Below are 25,335 nucleotides of genomic sequence, written 5' to 3' on the forward strand. Positions count from 1 at the left end.
CTAGAGGCAGCCTTTAGCATCTGTATCTGTTACCTTTCTAGTGCTTTCTTACTTTCCGCTTCTGTTAAATCCTTTATTTCTGTACAACTCACCTACCTGTCTGCGGTCAGGCAGTCCTTCTCAGTTCTGAAGAACTCTCCTTCATTCCTGGGTCCAAAGCAATCTACACAACTCTCCCTGCTCAGAAAACAGCTCACAATAATTAAATCAGTAATGTTGTGTCAGTGAATTCCGGATTCTCAGGCCAGCGTATTATCTCACTTCACTTAAAACACAAAAACAAAACAAAACAGAAAGACTTCATGTGTCAAGAAATTTCAAAATTAACTTTTTTTCAAACAAAGAAATGCTTTCAACTTTAGTCACAACACATGGGTCCAAGTTAACAACCAAGAACAAAAGATGGGAATTCCACAAAGATTTCTCATAGTTCCTAGGTTTCTACACAGCAGCAATGAGAATAAATTAAAATCAATATTCAGTTTTCATTTTTATTCAAAGGATAAATACAAAATTAAGAGATAAAATTCAAAGCAAATATGCTCAACATTTCAAAACAATTGTACATACAAAAGCCAAAAGAAGAAAAAGCAAAAGCCCCCATAAATCACACTAGCTAGACACAGTCAAGTCCAACAACAAGGAACTCAAATTGAATGCATTACTATTTCTCTTGCCTATAAACAAGACTTTATTACCTCAGATAATAATTCCCCCATCCCATAAGGGTCTTGTTTGAAGACAATGGATCAAGGCTTCTAGTGAGTTAATCTCACATTTGACTTGCCATAGAAACCACCGATTGATGCACTCATTGTTTACAAGCTCCATTTCTGGTTCTCTATTTTCAACTACACTTCCATGCCTCATATCCAAAATCTCTTAGAAAATACGACTCTATGACAGCTTTCTCCGGGAGAAAATACCTAAGTGAGCCTTGGAATCTGAGTTACTGAATCATGTTACTGTAGCGCTCACAAATGTGACTTCCAACCTTGGAGATACTCTAGTGTGGACACACTGACCAAGGAGGGCATGAACCACTCTTACTGTACCTACACTGCCTGGGAAGGGCTCAGCTGATAGAACAACTAAACTTGATCACCTTTCTGTGAGTTATCCCAAGAGTAGTCTACAGCTCCAGGATGCTCGTTAACTAGCAAAGTTCCTAAACCATGTAAAAAAGATTAAGGAAGGGGCTGTTACTGTGGCACAGTGGGTTAAGCCACAACCCGTAATACTTGCATCCCTTATGGGTGCTGGCTCAAGTCCTGGCTACTCCACTTCTGATCCAGCTCACTATTAATGCACCTGCAAAAGCAGTGGAGGATGGCCCAAGTGCTTGGGCCTCTACACCCATGTAGGAGACCCAGATGGAGTTCCAAGCTCCTGGCTTCTGCCTGACCCAGCCATAGAAGTTGCGGCCACTTGGCGAGTGAATCGGCAGATGGAAGCTCACATGCACTCTCTCTATATGTATCTCTGCCTTTTAAATACATACATAAATCCCTTTAAAAAAGAAAAAAGGTAAAACTATTTACCATTCAGATTAATGGTAGAAATTTAGCCTTTACTTCTTTCCTGCATCCCCCCCCAAAAAAGTTAAAAGAATGTATTTTTTTCTAAATGCCACAGCAATAAAAAGTGATCTCTTAATTTTTAGGGAAATTATTTCTTGGTCTTTATTTAGGAAGCACTCAGTAAATTCTGACAACCAACGGAAGATAATTTGCTGAGAACTGTTCACTAGAAGTAAGGCTGAACTTTATGTCAAAAATGCAGCCTGAGAAACAAATACTCCATGCTGGTGGGGCAGCCCAGGCTTTGCTGCAGAGAGCATGAGCAGGAGCCAAAGGCAAGGCAGTGGGACCTGGGGCTGGGGGCAGGTGTCACCGCGGCTTGGGGTAACAGCAGTTCTACTCACTCAAACCGCCCTGGTCTACACATTTCCTGCAAACCCAGTAAGTGCTACAAGCAGCAGGGACAGGAATCCCACTGCTGTTTATAAAGGACATCCGTGAAGGGATTCTGTGTCCTCTATCAGCAGGTGGCCAGACACAAGAGAACTTCAGGCTGTCTTGCTAGTCACTCACTTCAAGTATCTTTCTTCTGCAACTATCACTGCATAGCCTGGAAATGTACCACAAACTACACATGATTGCAAAAAAATGGTAAAAGACTTGAGAAAGTGTCTGACCTCTGAGCTGTGTTAGCAGCTTTTCTCTGATGACCCTTTGTGAAAGCACGGCAAGTATGGTTAGAGACTTGTGGCTCTGGGACTAGTTCTCTGGTCATTTCCTCCGTTTAAAAGCAACAATAATGAGTAGGCTTTTGGCATCAGCAATGTTCATTAACAACTACCGCAAACACTGGCTACATTCTGATCACAGTACCACTGCTAACACAACTATACACAGGACATGCTCCAAACACTGGCACACTGCTTCAGAATGAAATTCTCAGCACGTTTTTGGTAATTTATTCACAGTTCAGGCTTAGAGACACTGGACTTAACAACACATGAGGACAAAATGACAAAGTGGCTCAGGAAACTAAACATTCATTTCAAAGAACCAAAACTGAAACAGAGCAAGGATGATTCTAACATTTCCACCTCACGAGAAGTATAATTTAAACAAATACCAAAAGGCTTCTTTAAGCAAAAACACTTTCAAGAACAGAACATTCAAACAGCTAACAGGATCATTTCTATATTCATTCTGAAAACTAATACAGTAAGAAAGGTAATCTGAGAACGTCCTAAGATATTCTCATTAGCCACTATTTATGGTATATTACATAACATTTTGATATCAAGCTGGTATAATTTTACAGTCTTGCTAGTTAACTGACTCTTATTTTAACCCTGGATATCACTGGTTTGAAGCGAATGTTTTCAGTCTGACTGGGGGTCACTGCCACAGATTTGGAGATATGTTTAAATTAATCAGCCTAGGAAGATATTGAAATATTAACAATCTCTAAATATAGTAGGGAAAATCTGATTCATGTGTTACGATTTCTATACTTGAGACTCTAATAGTAAAAACAAAGTAATCTGAACTCTGTTTCCATGGGTAAAACACTCCAATCAGTATTCTTGTACACAAAATTTACTAAATGTGTGGATATCATGAAACTAAAATACCTTCACCATTTCCTTCAATTTTCTTTGGTCTTCACAAATTCAATGTGAGCTATGAAATCTTTTTCAATAAATAATTTTCAATGACATTGTGCTTTTTTAGGAAAAAACACTTAAGTTGTAGCATGCAATAGTTAACAGCAGTCTTTCTCTTTTATTGCTATAGTATATCCTAATTTTAAAAAACAGTAAGAGAAAAAAACTGACCCTAACAGACTTTTTAAAAAATATGCTTGCTAAAGAAAATACTTCAGCTGGTTTTCTTATTTGAAGAGAAACAGAAATAAATGTCAGAGGCCAAGAAGTGAAAACCAGTACCAAGAAGCCAAAAACAGGCTCCTTTCCTCCCAACACAGACCTAACTAGTGCCAAAAACACCTGTATTCAAACAGATAAGACAACTAGTCGAGAGGATTTTGAATGAACTCAATACAAAGAAACAATGAATGAGGTGATGGGTGTGTCCCAATTACCCTGATCTGATCACTGCACACTGTACACTTGTAACTGTCACAGTGGACCCCATAAATATGTACATATTGTGTCAATTAAAACTTTTTTTTAAAAGGATAAGACAATATCATGTTAGAAATAACCTTCCAAGAAACCTAGGAGAGAAAGCCTGTACTGGCTCTCTTAACCAACAGCCCTACTGGCATGCCACCGTGTGTCAGTTCCCTTTCAGGAGCAGCAGGTTTGATTGGTTTTCAGCTTCACACATTAGTCAGCAACAGCCAGGGCTGGGCCAGGCCAAAACCAGGAGACTGGAACTCCATCCAGGTCTCCTACATGAGTGTTAAAAGCCCAAGCATTTGACTTATTACTTGCTGCGTCTCAGGAAGCTGGATCAGAGGCAGAGTGGCCAGGACTCAAACCAGCACTCCCATTATGGGATGCGGGTGTTCCAAGCAGCAAACAGCTTAACCGCTGCACCACCATACCCACCCCCGCAGTACCACACATGTATGTATCTGTGCAGTCTGTGAAACAGTATACTTTGCAAACATTTCACTTTTAATGAACATGGTTATGCCTCCAAATCTGAGCCATTATTTATGTAAACAAATGCATTCACCCAAAGCACACCCCAGCTCCATTCCCTCTCTTTCCACTTCCTCACCTTGTGTCTTCCCAACAGACCTCACCCCCTCAAGTGACAAGTCCACCTGAGGATAGACAGAGAGTGCTCTGAGGAAGATGGAATTTTCAATGCCTAGCACAGTGACTTGCCTGTAATGCGTATTAATAAGCATTTGCTGACAGTTATAAAAACTGTTCATTTTTCTCTTATCCTTTACTCCTATGGCACAGGTGATTTCTTTTCAAAAAGACTGAAAAGCTGATCCCAAAGTAACAATCATTTACTGGGCCATGTGTCAGATGCTGCACACACCCCCTGACCAAGAAAGGCTCAGGTACGAGGACCTCTAAGCTCATGAGTGAAATCTGAACTTTAAATGCACTACTAGAAGTTTACATAAATGGCCGGCGCCGTGGCTCAATAGGCTAATCCTCCGTCTATAGCGCCGGCACAGCGGGTTCTAGTCCCGGTTGGGGCGCCGGATTCTATCCCGGTTGCCCCTCTTCCAAGCCAGCTCTCTGCTATGGCCTGGGAAGGCAGAGGAGGATGGCCCAAGTCCTTGGGCCCCTGCACCCGCATGGGAGACCAGGAGAAGCACCTGGCACCTGGCTCCTGGCTTCGGATCAGCACGATGCGGCGGCCATTGGAGGGTGAACCAACAGCAAAAAGGAAGACCTTTCTCTCTGTCTCTCTCTCACTATCCACTCTGCCTGTCAAAAAAAAAAAAAAAAAAAGTTTACATAAAGGACTCTTATTGTAGAACATCTATTCTGAAAAATCAGATTCCCTTACCCTATATTATTTTGGTTTTAATTGGATATGCTCACTTATTGGTCTGCATCACTGCGACAAGATTGTTAAGAATTTATAAAAGTATTTAAAAATTACTGTACCAAATGGGGTAAAGAGCAAGAAAAAGAAGAGGGAGGAGAAACCATGTTGGCTCAGAAAATATCACTTTGTTCTTCATTTAGGCTTTCAATATTCAGCTTAGAACTTACCTAGTCATGTGTATGTGTAAGAGAAACAAGGAGAGAAGGAGAGGAGAAAATGCAGTAATGAACGATTTAGCATATTATTTTAACGTGGAACGCTGAACCAAACTATAGAGTGAGAAATGCCACATGATCTCACTCCTGTGTGCAATCTATTCCAGCTGAGCTCACAGAAGGAGAGCAGTGCAGTGGTTACCAGAGGTGGAGGAGAGGAAAGCAGATGAGGAGATGGGGAGATACTGGTGAAGTGGCGCAGTCACAGCCAGATAAGAGGGACGAGTTCTGATGTTCAACTGCACAGAAGGGTGAGCACAACCAACAATATTGTATAATTCCAAAAAAGTACATAAGAGGATTTTGAAAGTTCTCATCATGAAGAAATGATAAACATGTGAGATGAAGGATAATCTAACTATCCTGAGTTGATCATTAGACAACACATAAACGTACCGAAACACACTGTACCCTACAAAGAAAGATGCACAATTACTATCTACTAACTTCAAAAATAAAAAGAAATGCTACAAACCCATACAAATCATGTGTGTAAAATGCTAATATACTGAACATAAGCAATTATACTACACACATACTAAATCTAGCAGGCTTACAGAAAGTATTCTTAGAAACTAAGATAAAAACCACCAAAGTAATTATATGTAAATAGTGACCGCATTTTACTTTTGAAAACGGGTTGCTAGTCAGCATCTGTAAGAGTCCTTCCAAATTCCTCAAACTACGCCAATCTTTCTGTAACCCTAAAACACACACAGAACACTATGCACGTCTTGCAGCCATCACAGCTGTTCAGAAAACCTTAACCTAATTAAGAAGTTCGAGCACAAATAAGGAAGGAAAAGACTGGATTAAAAAATTACTGCTGAACAGCTCACCTTCACAATTGCAAAGTGAAAATTTCTAAAAGAGAAGGACTTAACCAAAACATACACACACTCTCCTACAGCTCACAAGACCTGTCCCAAAAAACTCTGCAAGGAAATCATTATTCACAATTTTTTGGGTATCAAACTAATATTTTACTTTAAATATTTTAATCCAAATTGTCAACTTCTATTTCTTACACTAGCCAGCTGAAGGCACGTCAATACCCTTTTATTTATAACTTCTTCATTTGTAAATAAATTTCAAGGGTAGAGCACAGAAAACACAGACAGGAAAAGTGATCTGAGGTGACCCTAGATGATGCCATCTGTCACCCATAGGGGTAGGAAGCACCCTGTTCTTGCTAACCAGGCCCTCCTTAGACATCGGGAGACATAGAATTAGACAAAGACTTGCCAGTCTTCCCAACGACTGCAAAGAACTTCCAGACTGGCAGTAAGGGTGCCAGTCTTATGCAACAAGGCCATGAAGGAAAGCTTGAATTAACTGCAGGAAATTCTCCCTTCCTTGACATACACTGAGCATATCAAGATTGATTTTATTTGAGACCTATGACAGCAACTCTCTGCTGTGATTTCAAAGAACAAGATAAAAGATGTGCTCCACAGTTAAGAAATAAAAAAGACTACAGATACAAAGAAACAGAAACCACTTTTAGGAGAGCAGAACACAACTTCCATCTCAACTTTCCAACTTCAAATTTAAAATCTTACTGTCAGTTGTCCAAAGCAGCTCAAATGTAAAGTTTATCTACATAACTGTGCAAATTACGTTGTTAAAGACTGGAGAACACTTATGCCCTATTATAATATTTTGCCTCCTAAATTAGCTTCTCCTACAGAAAACAGACAACAGGTTTGAGAAACTAAGACTAACCAAACTTAGAAATAAATTCCACCAAGAATAGTGTTCAGCTTTTTGTTGTACAGTTTGATGTAAAAACAAAACAGAAGCAGGCTTCAAAATCAATTACAGCATCTTCTATTTATATGTAACTTAGCAAAGCCTTCAGTAAATATCCAAGTATCAGCAAACTTTGCCACGGGCTTTAGAGGCTACAACTAAATGCACTACTCTTTCATTGGTCTGAATGAACAAAGCAAGGTAAAACCAATGCCAGTTACTTTTAAAACACAATCCTCTTGGACAGAAGTAGAGGACCCAGAAATTCAACACCCAGCATTCTTTACAGAAAACAACAGCTGAAATCTTCTGCATATATTCCATTATTTAAAACACCCCAATGATTACTGGAAAAAATTTAAGAGGTAATTTCACAAAAATCACAAACTGAGTAGACTAATCATAACTGATATATAAATAAGGATTTACTAAAAAAGGCTTCAAGGAGTGATATTTCAAATCAAAGTTTTAAATACAAAAGGTGTCTTGTGTTGCTTAATCGTCCAGAGTTTCTGATGTTCCTTACTCTACAGTTACAGATTTGGCAAGATTCCGTGGGAAATCAACCTGCAAAACAAATTTTAAAAGCACAGGAATAAGGGAGAACCGCTATAAGCAAGTTATTTTTGTTTATAAACAGTAAACAGTATGTTCATTAACCACCTTTATCACAGACTACAAAAAGTTAGATAATATAATCCTATAATACAACTTAAAAAAAACTGAAATAACTAGGAAAAAGAATTCTCAAGGCAGCAGTTCACACAGGAAGACCTACCACGGTCCTCTACCAAGGCAGCAGCCCTTGGAGGGGATGCTAGAAATAAAAGAGCCATGTGTTTTGGGCGCCACAAGTGCTGTAATGTGGGCGATAGTTCCTTATGAGAATAAATTGGCCCTCTATCCCACCCTAATGCCAACAGCTACCCCATTTAGAAACACGGGGTAATGCTAAGAAAACAGATGGAGATTCCCCTAAGCGGGTCATGTCTTATGGGTAAGATGTTGTGAGGAACTACAAATTTGGTCATGAAAATACAACAGGTGTCAATCATGTATCTAATGGGTTTCTCAAATGCTCCTGTTAAAACTTTAGGGGGAAACTATCAGAATGTGCCCAAGGAAGAAAGCATCCCAAGACTTCTGTGGATTCCCGATGCCCACTTACATCATAGCCTCTCAACACAGCAAGGTGGAAAGCCAGTAGCTGCAAGGGGATCACGCTGAGGATGCCCTGCAAGCAGTCCACCGAGTGGGGCACCTTGATGGTTCTCTTGGTGTTCTTAATGGTCTCCGTGTCCTCCTTATCACAAATCACCACGGGGCGCCCCTGGAAAGACGATCACACACACATACACACAATATGACCGTAAGCAAAAGCAGAGCGACGGCACATGAACATTAAACTGTGGGGCGACCTGTGCACACGGCCTCCCTGACAGACCAATTTAAACTCACAGACCTGGGGGTGAGTCTGATTGATGTCACTTAGGTAGAGAAGGAAATCGAAGTTTTTGGAGATTCGGTAATTTTTTTAAAACTCAGGAGATTAAGAAATTCCAGCCTGAGTTTGTGAATTCAGCTATGCCTATCTTCAAAGCTCAAGTTCACTACCACTACATTGTACTTAGGAAGCAGTACCTTTTGGAATTTCTATAGATATCCAGTGGCTCTAAAGAAAACTCCTATTGATGTAAAATCTAAATGTTAGGTTTCTCCTGAGCTATATTTAACAATCTAAGTTTAGAAAGAGCGGCATAGGTTAACTGATAGAAGACAGGATCCAGAGACCAAGAGCTCAGTTTCAGTCTTGGTTCTGTCTAACCTCTGAGCTGGGTCCTGTCAAAACTCTGCAGATATGATTTCTCCCCTGTGAACCACGATGTCTATTCTACAAAGCAAATGAGTTAGTGAGTTTCCCAAGTCAGATCCCTAGCACCAGTCTATCACTTTAAGTGTCACAAAATTCAAATAAGCTCTAGTAAGTAGGCTCCTAGGTTCCCAAGGTGTCCTCATGGCTGCTCCTGACTTACCTGCCGAGCAACCACCTGCTGGAGAGCATTCTGACACTTGGCGTAAGTGTGGTCTCTCATGATGATCATGATGACGGGCATCAGCTTATCCACCAAAGCCAGGGGCCCGTGTTTCAACTCACCAGCGAGGATGCCCTCAGAGTGCATGTAAGTAATTTCCTTGATTTTCTAATAGGAAAGAACAAGGTGAGTCTTCAGTACATTTTTCAAAAAATCCATATCCTTAAGTCAATATTACAGAAAATATCTGATATGTTAAGTTACTGTCTACTTATCTACAAGTAGTAAAGAACCACTGATCTGTAAATACAGCTAAGAAGTTAACAGATCCTGATTTCTGTAATATCAACAATTGGACATTTAAAGTCCCACAAGAACCTTCTGTCTAAGACTTTATATTATCAAGAATACATGCATATTTCTTTTAAGTTTTTCCTATTTGCTGCATGTTTTACCTCAAATTTCTTATTATCTAAAAAACTCACTATCTTATCCATAGACGGACAACAAATTAACACCAACACTAGATAAACTCAACTTATCATGCTAAACCGTATCATATTCTTCTTGGTTTTCACCTTTGGACTAAGTTCTCTGTTGTACTTTATCAAGATAAACAAAGTACACTACCCACTTCACTCATTCAACCTGAAAGCAAGACTGTGTGTCAGGCCCAGAAGTCAACAGACCAGAATTCACTGCACGTGAGCCAACTTACCAGCGCCCCTTCAAGACAAGTGGCGTAATGGTAGCCTCGCCCCATGATCAGGACTGACTTCTGATGATACAGTTCTGTGGCCAGCTTCTGAATCTCATCGTCCATGCTGAGTACCTCCTTAATCAAATCTGTGAGGAAGGAAGAGCAAACTCGATGACAAAAGACAATAAACTGAACTGGTGGCAATCTACTGAATATTAAACACAGTGTTCTGTGCTTCTGTGGTATCAGCGTGAGATTTCTTACCACATGGATCAAAAGCAGAAAGATCTTACAAAACAGCTACACAACAAACTTCAAGGCTAAGAACAGAATGTGACCCAGCATCCACCCCTTTAGAGAACAAGGACTGATCCGTGAGCATCTTCGTACCCGGCAGCCGTTTCAGGCCAAGCATGATCTCTTTGCGTCTCTCTTGCATGGAGATCCTGTCATCGCACATCATGAGAGCGAACATCACAAGCGACACAAACTGGCTGGTGTAAGCCTGAAACACCAGAACAAGCAGCAGAATGAGGTGCAGTTGCAGTTTGGTAATTTAAATTAAAACAAAAAAAGATGGAACGAAATTAAAATTAAATTAAAACAAAAAAAGATGGAACGAAATTCTCATTAGTTTAACAGTACATGTCTTATAAACACTGGTAACAATAAAACAAACCAGTACTTGAAAAATTATCACTATTCTCCTTTACTGAATCTTGAACAAATGACCTAATCTTTACTTCCCACACAAAAGCTAATACCTTATCATCATAGGATGCTTATGAATTCTCTAATAAATCCAAGAAATGAAGGAAAAGAAATATGCCAAAGGAAAGAGAGCAGACAGCAAATCTGCATATGCTAACCAAGTTAAGTTCCTAGTGTCTCAAAAAAGTCAAGGGCTAGAAGGACTTGCACTGGTATTGCCGGATTTATTTCTTTTTTTTTTTTAAAGATTTAATTATTTATTTGAAAGTCAGAGTTACACAGAGAGGAGAGGCAGATAGAATATTTAATTTCTTTAGATTTGATTTTTCAGCCTTGCCTAATGCTTGTTCCTCATCCCCATTTTTCTTTTATAAACAAAAATTTTGCTAAAATTAAAAGAAAGTTCAACTGTAGAAAAATGAAATGGAAATGAGAATAATCTCCAATCTTATTAATAGGAACAACTGTATTACTAATATACTATTAATAACATTTGTGAACACTACCTCTGAGTTTTAACCTTGTTTTCTTTCTTTACCTTGTTACAAAAATTAATTATTAACAGGCATAATTTTATAACTTGCTTGTACTCCTAATTAGCATGGTAAGCACTTTCCTAGGAAGGAATTCTCTCTTTCTAGTGTGTGACCTTCAACAATTCTCTTTAGGCCTCAGGTGCCCCTCTGGTAAAGGCACATGGGACTTAGAAAACCATGATGAGAACTGAGACATCAGTCAGCAAAATACTTGATATATAAATTTCAAACATACAGGATTTTATTGACACATGAACTAAAAGACATTTATTTTCCTATGTTATACAACTGTGAATATTTTTAAATGTGTGGTCATGTGGCCCAGACTATTTTCATTCTAATTAGCTATATACAACTTTAAGATGTACCTGTTCTGCCACATTCTATGAAATACGAAAAATTATCTTTTTAGCAAATATTTACCACTTTGTAGGACAATGGGCCCTCGGCGCTACTATACAATGCACATTTTTAATCCAAAAAATTAAGATTATTTTCATGTTTGTTCAGCATTTGTTTGCTCTTCTGAGAATTGGCTTTGATGTTCTTCATCTGTTTGTTTTCTTTTTAAAGATTTTATTTATTTATTTGAGAGAGAGAGAGTTACAGACAGTGAGAGGGAGAGACAGAGAGTGAGGTCTTCCATTCTCTGGTTCACTGCCCAAATGGCTGCAATGGCCAGAGCTGTGATGATCCGAAGCCAGGAGCCAGGAGCTTCTTCCGGGTCTCCCACGTGGGTGCAGAGGCCCAAGGACTTGGGCCATCCTCCACTGCTTTCCCAGGCCACAATAGAGAGCTGGGTTGGAAGAGGAGCAGCCAGGACTACAATCGGCACCCATATGGGATGCCGGCGCAGCAGGCGGAGGAGTAACCCACTGCACCATGGTGCCAGCCCCTTCACCTGTTTTACCTGTTTTTTAATTTGGGTTTTTACTGATTTGGTTGGTTTAAAAAGACTTTTTTTTTTTTTTTTTTTTTTTTTTTTGACAGGCAGAGTGGACAGTGAGAGAGAGACAGAGAGAAAGGTCTTCCTTTGCCGTTGGTTCACCCTCCAATGGCCGCCGCGGTAGGCGCGCTGCGGCCGGCGCACCGCGCTGATCCGATGGCAGGAGCCAGGTGCTTCTCCTGGTCTCCCATGGGGTGCAGGGCCCAAGGACTTGGGCCATCCTCCACTGCACTCCCTGGCCACAGCAGAGAGCTGGCCTGGAAGAGGGGCAACCGGGACAGGATCGGTGCCCCGACCCGGTGTGCCGGCGCCACAAGGCGGAGGATTAGCCTAGTGAGCCGCGGCGCCGGCCTTAAGAAGACCTTTACTGTTATGCTTCAAATAGTTTTTCTCGGTTTGAGAGGTAGAGTTATAAAGAGAAGGAAAGACAGAAAGATCTTCTATCCTATGGTTTATTCCCCAAATGATTCCAATGGCTGGAGCTGAGCCAATTCAAAGCCAGGAGCCAGGAGTTTCTTCCAGGTCTCCCACATGGATGCAGGGGCCCAAGCAATTGGGCCATCTTTCACTGCTTTCCCAGACCATAAACAGAAAGCTGGATCTGAAGAGGAGCAACCAGGACACGAACCAGCACCCATATGAGGATTAGCGTACTATGGCACAGTGCTGGCCCTGGAATACTTTTTTTTTTTAAGACTTATTTATTCATTTGGAAAGAGTTACAGAGGGAGACGGAGAGACAGAGAGAGAGGTCTTCCATCCACTGATTCAGTCCTCAAGAAGCCAGAAACCAGGAGCTTCATCTGGGTCTCCCAGGTAGGTGGCAGGGGCCGACACTTGGGCCATTCTCTGCTGCTTTTCCAGGCAATTAGCAAGTAGCTGAATCAGAAGTGGAGTAGCAAGGACTCAAACTGGTGCCCACATGGGATTTACAAACTATACCACAACACCAGACCCTTAGGTATACTTTTAATACTGGTGTTGATTGGAACAGAATTTTTACTTTTTAACTTTTATACAGAAGTTTAAGACATTTTGTATTTATTTGAGAGGCAGGCAGACACACAAACACACACACACAGACACATATACAGTCACATAGAGACTTCCCATTCACTAGTTCACTCCCCAAATGCCAAGAAACCAGGAACTCAATCCTGTTTCCCACGTGAGTGGCAGGGACCCAACCACTTGAGCCACCACCTGCTGTCTCCCAGGATATGCATCAGCAGAAAGCTGGATTGAAAGCAGTCAGGACTTGAACCCAGGAACTCTGACATGAGACGCCAAGCATCTTAACTGCTGTGCCAAACACCCAATACTTATAGAATTTTTAACCTTAACCAATCCTTCCACATCCTAACATCAGTTATTATTAAATTTTCTGGAGCCAGCATTGTAGCACAGCAAGTTAGGCAGCCACCTGCAATGCTGGCTTTGGTGCCAGTTATTATGGGTGCCAGTTCGAGTACTGGTTGCTCCATTTCCAATACAGCTCCCTGCTAATGTGCCTGAGGAAAGCAGTGGAATTGGCCCAAGTCATTGGGACCTTGCACCCATATAGGAGACTGAGATGAAGCTCCTGGCTCCAATCTGGACCAACCCTGGCTGTTGTGGTCATTTGGGGAGTGAACCAACAGATGGAAATCAACCTCTCTCTAACTCTGCCTTTCAAATAAATAAAATAAATCTTTAAAAAAATGCTTTTCTTAGTTTTTTTTCATTGCTCCTTTTTGCTATTTTTTCAAGGTGTTAACTTCTGTTTTTATTTTTATAAAGTTTCTGCCCATTCTTTCTCTGTTGGTTTGTGACATTTTCTACAGTCCAAGTTCTTTGATGTACTAGTTATATTGCAGGACTACTAACTCTGTCTCAAAGATATGTCATTTCTTTACAAAACAATACTCTCATCCCCAAATGTGGTATTTTCACTAATCTGTGCTAAGAATTTAAGTCAATAAAGTTAGAGTTTTCATCTACTCAACAAATATTCACATTCTATCTTACATATTTTTTGCTAAGGCTATTTTTATAGCTATCGAAAACAGAATTTCCTTTCTGGGGCCGGCGCCGTGGCTCACTTGGTTAATCCTCCACCATATGGGTGCCGGGTTCTAGTCCCAGTTGCTCCTCTTCCAGCCCAGCTCTCTGCTGTGGCCCAGGAGGGCAGTAGAGGATAGGCCAAGTGCTTGGGCCCCTGCATTTGCATGGGAGACCTGGAGGAAGCACCTGGCTCCTGGCTTCGGCACGGCGCACTGGCTGTAGCGGCCATTTGGGAAGTGAACCAACGGAAGGAAGACCTTTCTCTCTGTCTCTCACTGTCTAACTCTGCTTGTCAAAAAAAAAAAAAAAAGAATTTCCTTCCTAAAACACACCCCCACATAGGTATTTTCCACTTACAGAGAACTCTTATATGTTTTATGTAAAGCATTGACTAAATTCCTATACCAACTAGGTCTTTTAGTTAAATAAAGAGAATTTTGTGTCATCTTTTCCCATTGTTTTACTCATTAAATTGGATAGAACTTCTAGAACAGGGATAGCCAAAACTTTTGGGGGCTTTTTGTAAATTTATTTGTTTACTTATTTGAAAGGCACAGTGAGAGTCAGAGTGAGTGGAAGTTGAGAGTGTGAGAGAGAGATGTACATCAATCTTCCATCTACTTGTTCACTGCCTAAATGCCCATAACAGTCAGGGCTGAGCCAGGTCAAAGCCAAGAGCCAAGAACTCCATCAAAGTTCCCCACATGGGTGTCAGGAAGAGGCTGGGTCATCAGCTGCTGCCTCCTGGCCACATTAGCAGGAAGCTGGATTGCAAGAGGAATAACTGGGATTCAAACTGGCACAATAATCAACACCCACCCAGCAAACATGTTATGTAGAGCCAGCACCAGCCATCAGAAGTCACAGTAAAACACATCATGTTGAGCAAGAGTCTAAGTCCATCTTGTTTGCTTCTGTATCACAGATAAAAATTCTTGGAAGGTTTCAGAAGAGTAGCTGAGGCCCACTGACATGAAGGTCTTAAAGTTTTCTGTTCTGTTTTTTTGTTTGTTTCTTTGTTTGTTTTTTCCCATTTTTCTCTATCTGTCACATTCTGTTTCATTAGGTTTCTACAGGCTTGGCTCATTTTCTCTCTGAGAATAAAGGATTATAGAATTTACCTCTTGGAGTAGGTGTTGGGACACCTACATGCCACATTGGAGTACGTGGGCTGGAGTTATGCTCCAACCCCAATTCCAGCTTCCTGTTAACTATGCATCCTGGGAAGCAGGAGGTGACGGCCCACACTCCATGTGAGAGATCTGGATTTAGTTCCTGGCTCCTAGCTTCAACTCTGGCTCAGAATCAGACAGGTGTTGGGGAGCAAAGCAGCAGTTAGGAGACTGAGATCTCTGTCTCTGTCTCTCTCTGCCTTTCAAATTAAACATTAAAAACATTTTTAGGGGCCGGCACTGTGGCACAGCGGGTTAATGCCCTCGCCTGAAGCACCAGCATCCCATATGGGCACCCATTCTAGTCCCAGCTACTCCTCTTCCAATCCAGCTCTCTGCTATGGCCTGAGAAAGCAGTGTAAGATGGCCCAAGTCCTTGGGCCCCTGCACCAGCATGGGAGACCCAGAAGAAGCTCCTGGCTCCTGGCTTCAGACTGGCACAGCTCCAGCCGTTGTGGCCATCTGAGGAATGAACCTCTTTCTCTGTCTCTACCTCTCTGTAACTGTCTTTCAAATAACTAAAATAAATCTTTTTTAAAAAAGCATTTTTAAAAAGGAGTTAACTATTTATCCTACAACCACACTGTGTAAATTTTTATAATACTGTTCATAATCTTTTGTAACACAAACACATCTCATTCTTAATGGTACTTCTAACTTTCTAACCCAATAATATATTTATGTTTCAAGCATGAGGCTTTACTTACATGTTTATTATTAAATCACAAGAATTACTCTGCTGTGATCAGCTACATTGTTATGTATAATTCTAACTTTAGGAACTTTATTGTTTTGTGGCTACTTGCTGACTTTCTATTACTTTTCTCTGGACAGGGATTGCTTCATTAATGAATATTTCCTTATCATAATGTGGATGAGACCACCTCTATAATAAAATCACAGTCTGACAAGGCTCCTTACCTTCCCAACAGTTATGTGAAACTCCTGTTTCCTCTGGCTGGACCCTCCAACTTTCAGCTGCCCATAAGCTCTCCCCTAGTACCTGTCCCCACACTCCTGTGATGGTCCACTAGCAGACTGGAGATGTTCCCTTATAATGCAAGTAGATTTGGACTCCCTTGCCTCCAAGTCTGATGAACACATTATATTCCAACTTCCAGTGGCTCTCATTCTACTTGTTCCTACTACAGTTTACCTTTCAATAAACCAATTAATCACAAAACATACTATCAGTGCAGAGGGAGAGACCCAGTACATTCGTTTCCTAGGATATCCAAACAGATCAATCAGAAAACAAGTATTCCAGGTCCTCCAGCCCTTAACAAAAAATGTTATTCTGCAAACCAGTGTCTCTTGGTTCAGACTGAAAACATCTCAAAACCAGTCACATATAAATATTAAAAGAGAGCAATGCAGGCATTTTTCCATTGCATTGCTATTACAGCTTAATTTCCAACTTCAATTTGATATTTTTAATTTCAATATCAATAGATACCAGGAAACCAATTATAAGAAAAATAAGTTATACCACACATTTAGAATGTACTGAGGCTTGAAAGAATTTAGCAGGAAAATGTTGACTCTGAACTTTTAAATTTGGTTCTTTTTTATTCAGCAAAAAACAAAGTTATATTGGTTTATTTTTAAAAATCAACAATAGTCAGCACTGTGGTTAAATTCTAAACACCTGCAATAACATACAAAAATTGCTGAATTTGCACACTTATGCCCATCAACCCCTGCAGAAATATCAAATTGTCCATAGTCTGGTATTATGAGCAAGTCTACAACATCCCTCTAATCATGACAGTTTTTCAGGCAAGGTTGGAATTCATAAACAAGATCATCACTGGGCCATGGGACCAGGATCAAAGATCTTTAAAGTAAGTAGCATAGGGGCCAGTGCTGTGGCGCAGCGGGTAAAGCCGCCGCCTGCAGTGCTGGCATCCCATAAAGGCGCCGGTTCAAGTCCCAGCTGCTCCACTTCTGATACAGCTCTCTGCTATGACCTGGGAAAGCAGTAGAAGATGGCCCAACTCCTTGAGCCCCTGTAGCCATGTGGGAGACCCAGAAGAAGCTCTAGGCTCCTGGCTTCGGACAGGCCCAGCTCCAGCCGTTGCAGCCAATTGGGAAGTGAACCAGAGGATGGAAGACCTTTCTCTCTCTGTGTGTGACTCTGGCTTTCAAATAAATAAACAAATCTTTATTCAAAAACTATTTAAAAAGAAAATAAGTAGCATAAAATGATGTCTACTTTCTCATATAAGATTTAACCACTGGGGGAAACTGAGTGAAGAGTCCATGGGGCATCTCTGTACCATCTTTGTAATTTCTATAAATCTATATTTCAAAATAAATATTTTTTAAAGGAATACAAATAAAGAACTACTGATACAAATAAAAATATGAATGAATCTCAAAAACTTTATCCTTTGAAATGAAAAAAGCCAGACAGAAAAGCCATATATAATTCCATTTGTAAGAAATTTCTGGAAAATGACATAATCAAATATGAGAATGCAATAATCACTAGGAGTAAGGGTGAAAGGCAGGAGTAGAGATTCACCATAAAGAAGCATAAACAAATGTGCAGGTGACTGAAATGTTCTAAAATTGAATTGTGGCCATAGATGCACAGACAAAAAAAAATTTTAGCAAAACTATATACATGGGGCCGGCACTGTGGCGTGGCGGGTAAAGCTGCTGCCTGCAGTGTCGGCCTCCCATATGGGTGCCAGTTTGAGTCCTAAGTGCTCCATTTCTGATCCAGCTCTCTGCTATGGCCTGGGAAAGCAGTAGAAGATGGTCCAAGTTCTTGCACCCCTGCACCTATGTAGGAGACCAGGAAGAAACTCCCGGCTCCTGGCTTCAGATCAGCCCAGCTCCGGCCATTGCGGCCTTCTGGGGAGTGAACCAGCAGATGGAAGACCTCTCTCTCTCTCTCTCTCTCTCTCTCTGCCTCTGCCTTTCTGTAACTCTCCGCCTTTCAAATACAAATAAATCTTTTAAAAAAAATGTATACTTAATATTGGTGAATTCTATGGTTTGGAAATTGAACAACTGAAAAAAAAGTTAATGGTAGAATCCAGGTGGTGGCTATATATGTTAATGTAAAATTTAAACACTGTTGTATGTTTGAAAATTATAATAACAAAATGTTGAAGAAATTTTAAGTTCTCACAAACAAAAGAATTAGAAATCAAAAGAAGGAGCTGGTGCCAAGGCACAACAGGTTAAAGCCCCGGCCTGCAGCAATGGCATCCCATATGGGCACTGGTTCAAGTCCCGGCTGCTCCACCTCCAATCCAGCTCCCTGCTAAGGTGCCTGGGAAAGGATGGAGGATGGCCCAAGTGCCTGGGCCCCTGCAACCAGGTAGGAGCCGAAGAAGCTCCTGGCTCCTGGCTTTGGATCAGCTCTGGCCATTTGTGGAGTGAACAAGCGGATGGAAGACCTCTCTCTCTCTCTCTCTCTCTCTCTGGCCATTTGTGGAGTGAACAAGCGGATGGAAGACCTCTCTCTCTCTCTCTCTCTCTGGCCATTTGTGGAGTGAACAAGCGGATGGAAGACCTCTCTCTCTCTCTCTCTCTCTCTGGCCATTTGTGGAGTGAACAAGCGGATGGAAGACCTCTCTCTCTCTCTCTCTCTCTCTGTCTCTACCTCTCTCTCTGTAACCCTTTCAAATAAATAAAATACATCTTTAAAAAAAAATCAAATGGGCGCCGGGTTCTGGTCCCAGTTGTTCCTCTTCCAGTCCAGCTCTCTGCTGTAGCCCGGGAAGGGCAGTGGAAGATGACCCAAGTGCTTGGGCCCCTGCACTCACATGGGAGACCAGGAGGAAGCACCTGGCTCCTGGCTTCGGAATGGCACAGTTCTGGCCGTGGCGGCGGCCATTTGGGGGGGTGAACCAATGGAAGGAAGACCTTTCTCTCTGTCTCTCTCTCTCTCTTACTGTCTAACTCTGTCTGTCAAATAAATAAATAAAAAAATATCAAAAGAATATCTCCCATGACAGCTCACAGTTCAAGATTTTATAAAAAGGTAAGTCAACAGCATGCATTCAGTTGAGTGATCCCATAGCCCACATATACCGTCCTGAAGCCCTTGTTGCACAATGTACTGAGAATAAAGGGGCCTTGGGACTCCAGACCCCCATCAAAGCTGTCTCTTTCCACAATGATACAGACACCCACGAGCTGCCACCAGGGAGGGTGGCTGGTTATTCTTTCAACCACAGGAATGGGAACCCTCATACTAACATCTTACAGATTTTGATTACTATATAAGAAAACTCAAGTTTCAGCTACCTGTAAATTATGACGTTAGCAATATCAAAATACCCAAGAAAGAAAAACCTCACTTAGGGCTTCTAGAGAAAAATTACAAATTTTCCACACACACACAAATTTCTTTAAGGAAAAAAATTCGAATGTGCTTACATACATATTAACATCATCTTCCACAAATTTTTAATTAGACTCAAATCCACCAATACCCAAATATCTTATTAGACAATCAGCAAAAATGTTAAACTTAAGCAGAAAAACAGATAATGTGGAACTGAAACTGAAACTTAAATCCTTAAAATACATTCATAGATAACATCTTTTTCATTTATACAACTTTCTAAGATTCTAAGTGTCTTACTATAATAAATTCATGCATATTCTCATTTAAGAGTAATAGTCTCACTAAGCCTTTTTTAAAAACGGAAAACACTGTTTTCCCAAATATCTATTTATTTATTTGAAAGGCAGAGTGACAGAGAGGGAGAAACACAAAGAGAGATCTTCCATCCACTAGTTCCTTCCTCAAATGCCCCCATTAACCAGGGTTGTGCCAAGCTCATCAGGAATCAAGAACTTTAACCTGGTCTCCCACATGGGTGCAGGGACCCAAGTCCTGGGCCATCTTCCACTGCCTTCCCAGGTGCATTAGCAGGAAGCTGGATCAGAAGTGGAATAGCCAAGACTCAAATCAGTACTCCAATAGAGGATGCAGGTGTACCAAGTGATGCCACAATGCCCATCCCATTTGAAAATACTATTAAGTATTAAGCCACTGCAATATCCAAAGAGAAACACATATTGTCACACAATACTCATTAAAAAAATTTTTAATCCTTCTTTATAATGCCAAATTTTACACCAAAGTGTACTACTCTTCACCAACTTTCAAAGGTAGTATGTATATTCTGATATATTTATAAGAAGTCAGGAATGTGTAAGTAAAAATAAGTCCAAAATTATTAGAATTTAATAATTTGTTACTTTTCTAATTGCTGACTTTACTTAATAAAAGGAGACGTTATACAGTTACCATGAATCCCACTGTACCTGGCAGGAAGATTTGAAGTTAAGATGCCAGGAAAGACACTTGCAATCCCATAACAAAGTACCTGGGGTTAGCATCCAGCTTCCTGCTATGGACACCCTGGAAAGCATCAGTGATGCCTCAAGTGAGTGGGTTCCTGCCACCCATGTGAAAGACCTGGACTGAGTCCCTGGCTCCTTGCTTTGCCCCAGTCAGGGGCAGTTGGGAGCATTTGGGAAGTAAATAAGTGGATGAGAACTCTTTCTCACTGCCTCTCAAATAAATAAAATGGATGAATGGGGGTAGCCAGCAGAGACTTTTCCAAGGTGAACTTACGTTATAGACATTTGTCCTTTTAAACTTAAAACTCTATGAGTAGGGGGAAGGAAGGGAAAATAAGTCTTACTTATTACTGACTCGTAAGTCTTACAATGATTATATTTGAGTAGATGTTCTACAACTGCTAACACACGAAAACTAAGTTGCAAACTAGTCCATGGACACCACGATTAAATAATCACCAAAGAAATAAGCCAAGACGTCACCTTTGTACTGGCCACGCCAATTTCAGGACCAGCATTGATGTGAACTCCACAGTCTGTCTCCCTTGAAATAGAACTGCCAACTGTATTTGTGATTCCCACAGTTAAAGCGCCTCTCTCCTTACAGTACCGAAGACCCATCAGGGTATCTGCTGTCTCACCTGTGCAAAAAAGACCACAAATGTAACACACAGAGCACTTTCCATGTAAGCCATTTCTTAAATGCAAAAACAAACTGACCACATTGTATTTTTTATTTAATCAATTAATTAAGTTTCGTTTTATATGAAAGACAGATAGAGATCTACCATCTACTGGCTCACGTGCTAAATGCCCACAATAATCAGGCCTAGGGCCAGGATGAAGCCAGAAGCCTGGAACTCAACCTGGATCTCCCATGCAGATGGCAAGGACACAGCTACTTGGGCCATTTCCTCCTGCCTACCAGGGTAAGCATTAGTAGGACACTGAACTGGGAGTGGAGGAGCCATGACACAAACCAGACACTCCAATACGGGATGTGTGTGTCCCAAGTGACATCTTAACTGCTGCACCAAATGCCTGCCCCAAATTGCCACACTTTCAATAGTATCACTTTTTATATATAAAGCATAAAACATGCATTTAAAATTGGCTTTTTAGGATCTCTTTTCATACTCTACCTTTGAAAATTCAGCTCTTTTCTACTAATTCATAAAGAACTAAGTAATATTAAAATAAATGTCATGTCATTTGCAATACCAGTTTATCTTTAAACATCAGTTTTTGATACTCTAGAATAACTACAAATAATGACTTCCCTTCCCTTCCAGTCTTTAAAATTAATATACCTCTGGGCAGATGCTTGGGCTAACAGTTAAGACACTACTTGGGGGGCCGGTGCTGTGGTGGAACAGGTTCATGCCCTGGCCTGAAGAGCCGGTATCCCATATGGGCGCTGGTTCTAGTCCCAGCTGCTCCTCTTCTGATCCAGCTCTCTGCTATGGCCTGGGAAAGTAGTAGAAGATGGCCCAAGTCCTTGGGCCCCTGCACCCACGTGGGAGACCCAGAAGAAGCTCCTGGCTTCAGATCGGCGCAGCTCCGGCCGTTGTGGCCGTCTGGGGAGTGAGCCAGAAGATGGAGGACCTCTCTCTCTCTGTCTCTACCTCTCTTCTGTAACTCTGTCTTTCAAATAAATAAAATAAATCTAAAAAAAAAAAAAAAAAAAAAAGACACTACTTGGGATACTCATGTCCCATACTGAAGTGCCTAGATTCGAATCCCAGCTCCACTTCCAATCCAGTGCCCTGCTAATGTGCACCCTGGGAGGCAGTGGTAAAGGCTCAAGTAGTTGAGTCTCCTTCACCCACGTTGGGGAGCTGGATAAGGTTGCCAGTTCTCAGCTGTTGTGGGCATCTGGAGGTGAACCAGTAGACAGCAACTCCATATCTCTATTTCAATCCTGGCCTCTCTCTCTGTATCTCTGCCTTTCAATCAAATACGTTTTCAGAAATAAATTTAGGGGCCAGCACTGTGGCGTAGCGGATACAGCTGCCGCCTGCAATGCCGGCATTCCATATGGGTGCTGGTTCGAGTCCCAGCTGCTCCACTTCTGATCCAGCTCTCTGCTAGGGCCTGGGAAAGCAGCAGCAGATGGCCCAAGTCCTTGGGCCTCTGCACCTGCGTGGGAGACCCAGAAGAAGCTCCTGGCTCCTGGCTTAAGATCGTCCCAGCTCTGGCCATTGTGGCCATTTGGGGAGTGAACCAGCAGATGGAAGACCGCTCTCTCTCTCTTTCTCACTGCCTCTACCTCTCTGCAACTCTGCCTTTCAAATAAATAAATAAGTCTTTAAAAAAATTTTAAAAAATGAACACACCTGACTGACTAATGAAAAAGCAAACATCATCTCGAAAGACTGGTGTGTTTCTATCCAAGAAGTCACTGGCCAGTTCCACCATCACAGGCAACTCTGTCAGCTCCTCCAGAACTTGACGTGTCTGCAGAGAAAAGATGACTTGGTCACACAACTTTCCTTTAAATGCTCTTCTTCACCAGCCCTCTTTGGACTTAACATATAGTCTTCACTGTCTGATCATAAAAATGATACATGAGTAATGTCAGAAAATACAATGTAGATTAAAGCACAAAAAATAAAATAATCAAAATCTTCACACTCAAGACAGAAGCAGTTAACACTTTAATGCTGTGTAGAAAACAATCAATGCATACATTCTTACATACAAACACATCCACACATGTAAAACAAGTTGAAAAAGACACTGTGTCAGCTGGTTTGTTATCTCTAACATCTCAATTCCAAACTTGACAATGAAGATTCATTTGATACCAGAGTCACTGAGGGATTTAATTGAGATGATAGGTGAAGAAATATTCAGTGAAAATTTAAATACTGTAAAAATGTACCATATTCATAAAAAGTACCTTTTTCTAAAACAAGTCAATGCATTTCAGAAACTCTGTTTAACAGGGTATACAGGGGCTGGCATTATGGTGTAGTGGGTAAAGCCACGTCTGCAGTGCCAGCATCCCCTATGGGTGCCAGTTCTAGTCCCGGCTGCTCCACTTCTAGTCCAGCTCTCTGCTGTGGCCTGGGAAAGCAGTAGAAGATGGCCCAACTCCTTGGGCTCCTGCAGCCATGTGGGAGACCTGGAGGAAGCTCCTGTCTCCTGGCTTCGGATCAGCACAGCTCCAGCCGTTGGGGCAAATTGGGGAGTGAACCAATGGATGGAAGACCTCTCTCTCTTTCTCTTTCTGCCTTTCCTCCTCTCTCTGTGTAACTCTGACTTTCAAATAAATAAATGAATCTTTAAAAAAAAAAAAAAGAGGGCATACAGTTTTCAAATTCTGTAGCATAGGGAGGAGGGACTGAGGTAGAGGCGAGTGTGCTTCTGTTCAGAGGGCTCTTAATATTCACTTCTTTAAGTTTCTACCTAACTAAATTTTTTCTTTGAACTCTAAACATCAGAAATTTTAAAACAGCAGAAAAATACACTGAGAGAGCAAAACCTTCATGCCCCATAGACGTATACAGCTGGTGCTGCTCCCAGCGTTGGAGACGGCCTCTCCTGATGGCCTTCTGCCAGTCTCTCCAGCCAGACAGCCCCACCCATCTCCACCCACTCTGCTCTCCTCCTTCACAGCCCTTTAACTGCTGCCTGCACACAAACATAAACAGAGCTGTTTTATTCTAGATATTAGGTAATTGGTTTGGCACTTTTTAAACAACTATATATACCTTCATGTACAGAAAGTCTTTTTTAATAGAATCCTATTTTTAATTATCCTTTTCCATTGATGCATTTTATCTACTAATCATACATAAGTTATTGACATTAAAATATTAAATGCTCTCCCTTAAACAAATGTAAATAGCCACACACACACACACACACACACAGAGTTTATAATATAACTTTTACACTGGAATTATACTCTTCAAAATAAAAAAAGAAAGATACAAATCTGGCAACTTACCAGATATCTTAAAATAATACACTCCAAAAGTGTCATCTCAAGATAACCTATGCTATTGAACAGTTTTTTCTTTCAAAGGAAACTACTTGTTATAAACACACAAAATGACACATTTTCATTGTAACAGAAAGCAATGCTATAAATTCTATTGCAGGCTGCTGTAAAACTCAGAAACACACTTTTTTTTTTTTTTTTTTTTTTTTTTTTTTTTTAGGATCTTAATAACAGTTCTTTATTGAGTTAAGCAAACAAAAGCTTAGAAAACAACATATGGGCAAATGCAGTTTAAAGCACAGTAACACAGAATGCCACAGCAATACAACCAAGACCAAGCTCCAGCCTCCTGGCTTCCATAATTCCAGAAAAAAAAATCCAGTAAATGTCTGAATAAAATGACTTGAGTGCAGGCAGTTATCAGGATACAGAGGATATACTAGAAAATGTCATGCAAGTCTGTCATTCACACTTGACTCCATCAAAAAACAAACATGTAGGACAGAATTAATGAATTAAATGGCACCATTTTGTATGACAAATGGCAGAGGGGATTTCTGATCTTTTTTAACTACAGTAGTCTTCTCATCCACGAAATACAAAACAAACTTTTATTACATCATATTCAGACATGATATAGGAATTAGAGAATTCTAACGTATCATATAATTCCTGCCCCAAAATTTAGGCCTAGCATTAGATGAAGCAAATAATGAATTTTTTAATTTCTGAATAGAGGGCTCATTCAACAACAGATGTATGCCACCACTGAATGAGCTCATCCTTTCCTTAGTTTGCACTCAAGTCTTCTACTCATTCTGCTTCCCATGCTCTCAACAATAACCTCCTTAGACCTCTCCCTTCAATATTGTACAGACTTTCCT

The 25,335-nt window shown here is 40.9% G+C and overlaps 1 protein-coding gene across 1 annotated transcript in view; it reads right to left on the minus strand.

Annotated features, from left to right (window-relative positions):
* Positions 1-471: 471 nt before the first annotated feature.
* GFPT1 (glutamine--fructose-6-phosphate transaminase 1) overlaps positions 472-25,335 on the minus strand; it is a 71,764-nt gene continuing 46,900 nt past the window's right edge. Inside the window, exons 13-19 of the mRNA XM_062209571.1 lie at positions 22,839-22,959; positions 20,986-21,143; positions 10,151-10,265; positions 9,779-9,906; positions 9,061-9,228; positions 8,196-8,357; positions 472-7,594 (exon numbers count right to left, since the gene is read on the minus strand). Coding sequence (XP_062065555.1) covers positions 7,550-7,594; positions 8,196-8,357; positions 9,061-9,228; positions 9,779-9,906; positions 10,151-10,265; positions 20,986-21,143; positions 22,839-22,959 — 897 coding nt within the window. The 3' untranslated portion in view covers positions 472-7,549. The remainder of the gene's footprint in view (positions 7,595-8,195; positions 8,358-9,060; positions 9,229-9,778; positions 9,907-10,150; positions 10,266-20,985; positions 21,144-22,838; positions 22,960-25,335) is intronic.

Source organism: Lepus europaeus, chromosome 13 (genome assembly GCF_033115175.1).
Source record: "Lepus europaeus isolate LE1 chromosome 13, mLepTim1.pri, whole genome shotgun sequence".
In the NCBI taxonomy this organism is placed as follows: Eukaryota; Metazoa; Chordata; class Mammalia; order Lagomorpha; family Leporidae; genus Lepus; species Lepus europaeus.